This window comes from Nansenia antarctica, assembly GCF_963989245.1.
Source record: "Nansenia antarctica genome assembly, chromosome: 2".
NCBI classification, from domain to species: Eukaryota; Metazoa; Chordata; class Actinopteri; order Argentiniformes; family Microstomatidae; genus Nansenia; species Nansenia antarctica.
The window spans coordinates 29,065,958-29,076,032 of NC_137675.1; the positions used below are offsets into that span (position 1 = coordinate 29,065,958).

The 10,075-nt window shown below is 47.4% G+C and overlaps 1 protein-coding gene across 1 annotated transcript; it reads left to right on the forward strand.

The window, feature by feature from the left end:
• Positions 1-4,358: 4,358 nt before the first annotated feature.
• LOC308150085 (lipid transferase CIDEB-like) lies at positions 4,359-8,051 on the forward strand (the record flags this gene model as incomplete). Its single annotated transcript, XM_080522951.1, has 4 exons — positions 4,359-4,484; positions 4,671-4,829; positions 5,435-5,625; positions 7,827-8,051. The coding sequence occupies 4 exons, from the start codon at positions 4,359-4,361 to the stop codon at positions 7,966-7,968; spliced, it is 618 nt and encodes a 205-aa protein (XP_080379077.1). The 3' UTR covers positions 7,969-8,051.
• Between the last annotated feature and the right edge of the window lie 2,024 nt (positions 8,052-10,075).

Below are 10,075 nucleotides of genomic sequence, written 5' to 3' on the forward strand. Positions count from 1 at the left end.
CAGTGTCAGATTTGTACAAATAAGAATGATTTCCTTGTAAGTCAATGAGGTTTCAGTGTAATAATAACTTTAATTTCTATAGCGCCTTTCAATTGTGTAATTGGGATGTTTCTGGTAACATGGAAAGCATATCAAAGTACAAAAGACATAAGTCGTACCTGAGGCATTTCTGGACTCAAAATCCACCCCATCCCAGTAAAACGGCCAAGTTTGGACAGGGATGCCAGTGCCCATTCCTTGTCCTCCTGGGTGACCGGTCTTTTGATTCCAGCTGAAATAATAGTATGAAATGAGTAATACTAATTGAGAATATGTGTTGTATTGATTTAGTAACAACGTAAGCACCACTTGCTAATTAATTACTAACCTTGTGTTGTGGATGGAGTCATCTCAGACACTCTCTTGGCTGCAATTTCATTCGTTTTCGGTGTCTTTGCCCTCTTCCACACGCATTCCACGTCGGTACGGGACACATTTTTCTCCACCCAAATCAACAAAGCAGCCATATGGTGGCACTTGTCTCTGCAGATTGGGCACTCGCAGGTGCTGTACCTGACAGACTGACCCTCAACGTGCACCTGCATTGAAAACAATTTTATCCCTAACCACCCTTACATAAATAACTTACTGCTAACTTAACTCACCTCAGACAGAACATGGCATATCATCTCAACTAGCTAACTTACTGCTAACTTAACTCACCTCAGACAGAACATGGCATATCATCTCAACTAGCTAACTTACTGCTAACTTAACTCACCTCAGACAGAAAATGGCATATCATCTCAACTAGCTAACTTACCGCTAACTTAACTCACCTCAACCTCGTAAATCTTTTTTTTCATGGATGCCTGGACACTACCCTTGATAATACCCCCTGAGAAAACCGTGACACTAACCACTTTGTTGGAATTGAACGAATGTAGACCCTTTTTAACTCTCAATGGTGCCTCACTAAAGAAAGACGTGATCGTGAAAAGGTTCACAGGTTCAGCCATTGTTGACTAACTTTGTAATTGTTAGCTAGTTATAGATAATATGCTAGTATAATAATAGTGTAATGGTAAGTTATCGCTAGTACAACTGTTATTCTGGTGCGGAGAATTTCTGGTTTGGCCCCGGAAGTTCCTAAACGTCACGTGTGACGTCAGACTTAACAAGCGGATTGAGTACTGGAATTAGGAGAGTGTCTAACCCTAACCCTCTGTGATTGGCTAATCACTCATCAGGTCTAATGAGAATAGAAGATAAGATGTGGAGCTGATCACAACATGTACTTGTGCCAATCGTGGCAACCTTCTGTTCGAGTAATATTTTGAATACTATGAGTATAATATGTACAATGAGTATGATAAGCTTAACACATTATGCTGCTGGTGTATAATGTAAAATGTAGAAAAGTTGGATGTACAAATTAGAATACAAATATGTTTGATGTACTGTATATAATCCTCTTTTTCTATCAATTGTACCATGTTAAACACAGTGATGATATAATGTGTGATGGACAAAGATGGCATTTTTAAATTACATTCATCTCCTACTCTCTTATATACATGATTTCATCTGTGTAGTTCATCTGTTGACAATGATGCAGCTCACAAAATATAAATGAGGAGAAATAGTTGCAGAACAAGGAAAAAACTGTTTATTCATAAAGAAAAGAGAAAGAACATGTGAGTCTGGAGGCAATAAAGTGAATGAAGATTAAAACAATGAATGAACAGTGAATGAAGATTTTTATTGTGACTTCCTCTGTTGCCTCTCTTTGACCTCAGCTATAATCTTACAGCGATCCTCCTCCCTTATCCATCTCTCGAGGCCTTGCTTGACGTGGTAGCGCGTGTCGCTGAACCACTGGGTTATGTAATGGCGGGTGAGACCCGTCTGCGCCTGCAAAAGTGTGCAGTCCTCCTTGGTGAGCCACTGGCAGGTGAGGAAGGCCTGCCTCAGGATGGCCTGCTGAGCTGTACTCTTCCTCGGCCGGGGGCCTGGCTTGGACGGACTTGTGCTCTGGGGCTTTTTCTTCTTCTGGGGCCCTGGTTTGTTGTTGTGTCTGTGCTGTTTGAGAGAAGCAACAGTGGAAGTGGGCTTCCGAAGAACAGGTGAAGCCCCGGACGACAGGCGGCTAACCTGGGTGGAGACAGGTGACAGTTTGTGCTTGTTGTTGTTGTTGACATCCTCCCTCCTGAGGACAACTCGCCCCTCCAGCATCTTTTCCTTCGCCACCTCCTCCCTTTTTGCCTCCTTTCCCTTCCCCCCCTCCGCCGATTGCGTCGGGGGGTGGAATGGAGTGCAGCAGAGTTTGCTGCGCACCTCGCGTATCTCCTTGCCGTCCCAGCTGATGCCGAAGCGGAGCCTCCGGACCATGAACAACACTCGGACCTGGTCGGGGTGCAGGGAGCAGCTCTGGGCGAGCACGGCCGTCTCCGTCAGGGTCAGGTAGGGAAACACGTTGAAGGCCTCCACCAGCTTCTCTGTGCCCTCCAGCTCCTGGGTCTGCTCTGAGCGCGCCCACAACAGCTGACCGTTCGAGACGAGAGGCAGACACACCATGTGGTTTTGGTTGAGGCTGAATGCGGCGGTGGGGGCGGAGGCGGAACTACACCCCCCGGATACTTCAGATGTGACCCCCTTGTGACCCTCAGCAGGCTCTGGAGGAGAGGAGAGAGTTTTATCTGGGGTGGAGGCCAGGCGTGGTCTTTGAGCAGCGGGAGGTCTGGGTGTAAAGACTAGGCCTGCTGTCCGAGGGATGGACGACCCCTGGTGGATGGTGGTCCATCTTCCTGTGCCTGGTCATTACAGAACTCCTATGAGGGTGTAAAAGAGAACAAATAAATTATCTCTCATCAACACACAAATTGGGACTGTGTTTGGTATAATGCTGAGCACCCCCCCCCCCCACCATCCTATAGTCATAATGCAGATAAATTAATTAACAAAATGTGTTAATCTGTTGCTGCAAGGGTTTGCGATGGCAATGGCTCCACAGCTGAACTAAAAACAACAACAACAACAACAACAACAACATGCTAAATGGAATTAGACTATCTAGCCACTGTAGCTACCTAGCTAGTTATGATGATATATATGACTTACTGTAGCTACCTAGCTAGTTATGATGATATATATGACTTACTGTAGCTACCTAGCTAGTTATGATGATATATATTACTACCTAGCTAGTTATGATGATATATATGACTTACTGTAGCTACCTAGCTAGTTATGATGATATATATTACTCACTGTAGCTACCTAGCTAGTTATGATGATATATGACTTACTGTAGCTACCTAGCTAGTTATGATGATATATATTACTACCTAGCTAGTTATGATGATATACAGTATATGACTTACCCGTGAACGGAGTAGCCTAAATGTAGTGGCTTGGCTAACACAAAGCTAGCTAATCGTTAGCCTCATAGCTAACGAATGTTAGCTGGCTAATAATGGTGGAAAACGTTGCACAAGAGATGTGAATGTGTAAACTCACCTTAAGACTTTACGTTGTCAAATTATCTACGAAGGTCTGATTTATCCCGTTAAATCTCGGTCACCAAATCTTCTTTTTGTCCTTCTTCGCACTTCGGACGGACGGCTGCTCCGCTGTTGCGAGCGCGCACAATACATCAAAAAACCGCCAACTGAACTACGGCATCATTACTTGGACACACAACATGTGTTTTAGGCAAATGGCAAGAAAACAATAAACAAAATCAAAGAGAGAAAACAGGGGGGGAAACCTAGCTGGGCGGGGGCAAGGTAATTTCTTATTAATTATTAATTACTCAAAATGAGCTTAATCAAACTAACTAATCGAGGTACATCTGGACCGTCATAACTGCACTCTCTGCACACCCCTCCCCTGGCCTCCCCCCTCCCACGCCTCACCCCTCCACTGGCCTCCCCCCTCCCCTGGCCTCCCACACCTCCCCTGGCCTCCCACACCTCCCCCCTCCACTGGCCTCCCCCCTCCCCTGGCCTCCCACACCTCCCCCCTCCACTGGCCTCCCACACCTCCCCTGGCCTCCAACACCTCCCCCCTCCCCTGCCCTCCCACACCTCCCCCCTCCACTGGCCTCCCCCCTCCCCTGGCCTCACCCTCCCCTGGCCTCCCCCACCCCACTAGAAATAATAAATAAATAAACTATGAAAAATGAAATCTGTGAGTAGTGGCAGCAGTGACAGTGTTGTTTTGTTTTTTATAAAAGCCGCACAACATCTCCATATTACACAACATCTCCATTTTACAGTGCATTCTGATTATATTCTGATCTTCTGAGTCTTTTTCACAAGCAGCTTGCTGATGTGCTGATGTGCGTTAATACCAGAGACAGCAGAAGTAGTGTAGAGATGTGTGTGTGTGTGTGCGTGCCAGCCAATCACAAAGCTCCCCAACGGCCGTTCAGAGTGGTCACCCAAGACAGGGAGACCAGGAAGGGCGTCACAGCCGGCACTCTGGAGGAGCTGAGAGACAGGGTGAGAGAGAGGAAGAGAGAGAGAGAGAGAGAGAGATTTGATGCAAAACACAATGATTATGAAAATATGCAACACAAATGAAGAGATATTGAGGAGAAAAAACCAAACACATAATACAGATTTGACTTCATACTCACTTAGTTGGACTGTTTCCTGAAAATATCCCTTGGCTTTCTGTCTGTCCAGGTGTGCGAGGCTCTGCTGCTGTCCCTGTCCACCATGTGTCTGTCCCTGGTGTGTGAGGAGGACGGGACTGAGGTGGACTCTGAGGACTTCTTCATGTCCCTGCCTGACAACACTGTCCTCATGGCCCTGGAGCCTTGCCAGACATGGAGACCCCCTGCTGTAGGTTGTCTGTGGCCCGATACTGTATCAATATTAGAGTATTTTGCTAATGTAGTCTCATCCCTAATCTGTGCATCTCAGTGTGCATGTACATTAGCCTGTCGTGACGTTAGAATTATAAGGTTCTATCTCCATTTTTGTCAAAATTGAGTTTTGTACATAATCTGATCCATTAGGTGTTTATTAATGCATGTGTGGTGTTATTTTTTTAAATGTTGACATTTTTTAGTTAGTAATTCATGAAATACAAAGGTTCCATCTCACAAAACATAATGGATTGTAAAAACGTTGACGCTCAATATCTCTGAACTGCCCTAAACGGAGATAGAACCTTATAATTCTAAGCTCACGCTGTGTTAACGAGTTTTACGATTAATGTTTTGTATTTTATTGTGTTGTATATTTCATATATATTTAATGTAGCTTTGTAATCATACTAATAGTGTAGACAGGGAGCAAAAGACACCTTGGTCTCAGTTTTCCCTGGATAAATAAAGAAAAAAATGAAAGAAAGAAGTGTGTGTGTGATCCATAAGGATCTCGACATGGAATTCTCTGCCTTACCGTCTAAACTAAAGCCTTGTTTCTCTCATCCAAACCCTCAGGGAAAGGCTTACTCCAAACCCCAAGATCAGATCAAGCCCCGGACAGGAAAAGACATCGCACGTGTGACCTTTGACCTGTACAGACTGAACCTCAAGGACCTCTTTGGTTCTCTGAGCGTGAAGGCCACCTTCAGGGGCTGGTATTCAGTCAGTGCAGACTTCAAATGCCTTGGGCCCAAGAAAACCGTCAGGTGAGCAGAGGATATGGTGACTTTGTGCGTGTAAGGGGGGGGGGGGGGCAAAATGATGGCAAAATGATGGCAAAGTCGCAGCATTTTTCATGCAAGGTGTATTTATTTGGCCCGTGTAGACAAAGACAAAGCATACAGACACCACAGCATCCTGGCTCTCCCAACCTCCGACTGCCTAGGGTTTACTCTGGGGCCCCTCTTAAACTCTAAGCCCCGCCCCCTTGGAACATACTGGTGGCAGTGGTCGGATAGTGCTTCCGATCACCGTGGACACACTCAATCAGGGTCTGGTGACCATGGTTAACACAATAAGCAGGCACATTGACCTTTCTTATCAGTGACAGTGAGCTACCAGTATCTAACATGGCCACGAGGGGTGTCCCGTTAACATGTACTGTAAGCAACCCGGTGTTGTCAACCATCCCCTCCTTCTCGTGGTCTGTTGCTCTAGGGACACAACACAATCCTGACAGTTTGGGCTTTCTTAACGGACACACAGCTGCTTTATGCCCTGACTGCTGACAATAAAAACAGACCAGTCCAACCCCACCCCTACTGGCTGACTGCTCCCTCACCTCCCCCTTCCCAAAGTTCACCCCCCCAAAGTTACCTTCCCCATCCCTTGGGTCTCTGGCAGTCTTTGGCGCGAGCACAGGTCGTGGCGGTGCTCCTCTTCGAGCATTGAGGTACTGCAGGGCCTATCTCGCAGCGGCGAGTCCATCCTGTGGCTCGTGCTCTCGAACCCAGGTTTGCGTGTCCAGTGTTAGAACCCGCAGAAGCTGCTCCAAGATGATTGTCTCCCCGATCTGGTCCTTCGTCTGCTTCTCAGGCCGAATCCAGCGTCGGTAGAGTCCTCTCAGGCGGTGATACGTCTCTGTCGGTGATTCCCCTGGTGGTGTCGTTGCCGCCCGGAAACGTTGGCGTGGGTCTCGGATGAAATGCCAAATTTCAGCAACAGTGCCTCCCTCAGATCCGCGTAGACATTGGACATGTCCTCGTCCATGGCGGTGTAGGCCTCTAGGGCTTTGCCCATCAACAACGGGACCAACCGACACGCCCACTCACCCTCCGGCCACTGCCATGTCCTTGCCATTCTTTCGAACCGCAGGAGGTAATTCTCAATGTCCTCCCCCTGCTGGTATAATGGTATTTTAGGCTCTTTCCGCTGAAAAACCGGCAATTCATCCCCGCTGACGAGGTCAGCCTGGCCGCTTGGGCTGCTGGCACACTGCCCCCAGCTGACCGACGAAACACCCGACCTTCTTGGGCCTGGAGCCGGGAGTGCCCATCTGGGACTACTGCTGGCTGACGTGGCTGGACCCGACGGGACTGCTGCCCCAGCCCCTCTGGACGGTGATGGGAGGAGTGATGCCTGGAGGCCGCGGAGTTCCTCCCGTAGGTCCTCATCTCTCCTCTGTTGATTAGACAAAAAGTTCTGAAACAGGGACAACAAGTCAGGGTCCGCTGCCGATTCAACTGGGGCTGACCCAGTCCGCCTGGAGCTAGGCCCGGGCTTGTCATACCCCTGGCTGTCCTCATCCTCAGAGGTGGTCGCTGTCTGCCATGCCTTCTCCTTTTTCCCTGCTGGGGCCAACCGATCTGAACTCAGCCCCGTCCTGGTCTTCTTCCGGCCCAGGCCCGTACGCACTGGTTTGCGACTTGCCATCCCACCTCTTCTCCGGAGCAAAGTCGTCCTCCTCTTCCTCCTGTTTCACCGCCAGCTGGAACCTGACGTCCTCGTCCGACTCCGAGACGGCCGTCTTCAGGGCCTTGACCTTCTTCTGGGCTTTTCCAGCCGCCTTCTCTTTGCTTCTCTCCTTCTTGGCCTTTGCGCTCTTTGGTGCGTCTCCACTGGACCCTCCTGTCTCCCCGCTCCTCCTCTGCCTGGGTGACTTGGCCTTGGCCTTCTTCTCTCCTCCCATCTCAGTCGTACTGACCTAGACACTGACCAACCGCTTCTCCTGGCCTGGGAGAGAAGGACCTGCTAGTTATGTAGAGGTGAGATGAGGACTGTGGTCCGAGCAGGTCTGGAAGAGGATGAAGGCAGAAAGTTTGTAGAAAGTTTGTAGAGAGAAGCGCTTCGATGGTGTCCAGTCGACGTGCCAGCGGGGTTGCCAGCCATTGAAGCCATTGAATTTTATTTTTTTTACTAATTACTGCCTGTATATTCAACTGATTCACTCACGTTCTTCCTCTCTCAGAGAAGCCCTCCGTGTTGCCTCCACCCTCCTCCAAGCAGCTGGTCATATTATGATCAGCGCTGCTTCTGTGATTCGCCGGATCATCGAGGGGGCGGAGTCCTGGCAGCCCCAGCCGGCAGGCTCTATGGAGTACTGGAATTAGGGGAGTGTCTAACCCTAACCCTCTGTGATTGGCTAATCACTCATCAGGTCTAATGAGAATAGAAGATAAGATGTGGAGCTGATCACAACATGTACTTGTGCCAATCGTGGCAACCTTCTGTTCGAGTAATATTTTGAATACTATGAGTATAATATGTACAATGAGTATGATAAGCTTAACACATTATGCTGCTGGTGTATAATGTAAAATGTAGAAAAGTTGGTTGTACAAATTAGAATACAAATATGTTTGATGTATATAATCCTCTTTTTCTATCAATTGTACCATGTTAAACACAGTGATGATATAATGTGTGATGGACAAAGATGGCATTTTTTTATTACATTCATCTCCTACTCTCTTATATACATGATTTCATCTGTGTAGTTCATCTGTTGACAATGATGCAGCTCACAAAATATAAATGAGGAGAAATAGTTGCAGAACAAGGAAAAAACTGTTTATTCATAAAGAAAAGAGAAAGAACATGTGAGTCTGGAGGCAATAAAGTGAATGAAGATTAAAACAATGAATGAACAGTGAATGAAGATTTTTATTGTGACTTCCTCTGTTGCCTCTCTTTGACCTCAGCTATAATCTTACAGCGATCCTCCTCCCTTATCCATCTCTCGAGGCCGTGCTTGACGTGGTAGCGCGTGTCGCTGAACCACTGGGTTATGTAATGGCGGGTGAGACCCGTCTGCGCCTGCAAAAGTGTGCAGTCCTCCTTGGTGAGCCACTGGCAGGTGAGGAAGGCCTGCCTCAGGATGGCCTGCTGAGCTGTACTCTTCCTCGGCCGGGGGCCTGGCTTGGACGGACTTGTGCTCTGGGGCTTTTTCTTCTTCTGGGGCCCTGGTTTGTTGTTGTGTCTGTGCTGTTTGAGAGAAGCAACAGTGGAAGTGGGCTTCCGAAGAACAGGTGAAGCCCCGGACGACAGGCGGCTAACCTGGGTGGAGACAGGTGACAGTTTGTGCTTGTTGTTGTTGTTGACATCCTCCCTCCTGAGGACAACTCGCCCCTCCAGCATCTTTTCCTTCGCCACCTCCTCCCTTTCTGATTCAGACTTCTTTGACATTATCTGCGAGAAGGTCCACACATTTGTCAGGACCTGTGTAATTCCAGAGCTAGTAGGTAAAGTCTCCTGTTCTAGCATCACATGCCACCAAACCAGCTGAAGGCAAGAGTTGTTACTGTGGAATGCCTGTCCTGCCTACTGATGACATACTTGAGTGTACATCAGGGATCTGTAAAACACAATACATTCACAGCGCTTGCTTAAAGATAGACACCACTAACATAAAACGATCATGTTGGAAATGCAGTGACTGTAAAAGAGAACTAGCTAAACAGAAGAGGGAGCAGAAAAAACTGAACAAACCTTGACATGTCTTCATTCATTCTATGGTATACACAGCACAAAGGACAAACATTTTCAGATGTTAATATTTAATAAAACAATACAAATTAAATTAAAACTAACTTTCAGTACATGTTCAGTTTTTTTATTTCATTAAATGTACATAAGAATATGCAGTTTTTCCAAATGAAATGTACACATTTGTGATGAGGCATACAAAGAAATCTTCTACGGTGTGCGGGACATCCTATTTCCTAGTTTATTCTATTCACCCAGCACCCGTCGATGTGCGTACCATATACAGCTTTATCCATGTAGGTACTAACCCAAAGGAACAATAGAGGGAGTGTGGTGATTCACATTAAGAGACATTCACCAAGAAGGGTTTGTACCTTTAAGAGTGGGGGTTAAAGGGGCAAGGGTTTCCGGTTCCGGGTGAGGTTATTGTGGTTGTCACTGAGAGTGTATGTTAGCATGTAGCAGAAGTGAGAGAAGTAAACATCATCGACTCCAACCTACGTCTGTCGTCTCTTTGTTGCACTTCCCACATTGGTGACCCTGACGAAAGCGAACGAGATGTCTGTCAACGAGAACGCCGGTAACGCCGCCGCGTTGCCCGCAGCGCCCGCACCGGACTATGCTAACATATACGCTGCAACCGTCAAGCTGCCCGACTTTTGGCAGCAGAACCCACGGCCGTGGTTTCACCACATAGAAGCCCAATTCCGGCTGAGAGGGATAACGCAGGAT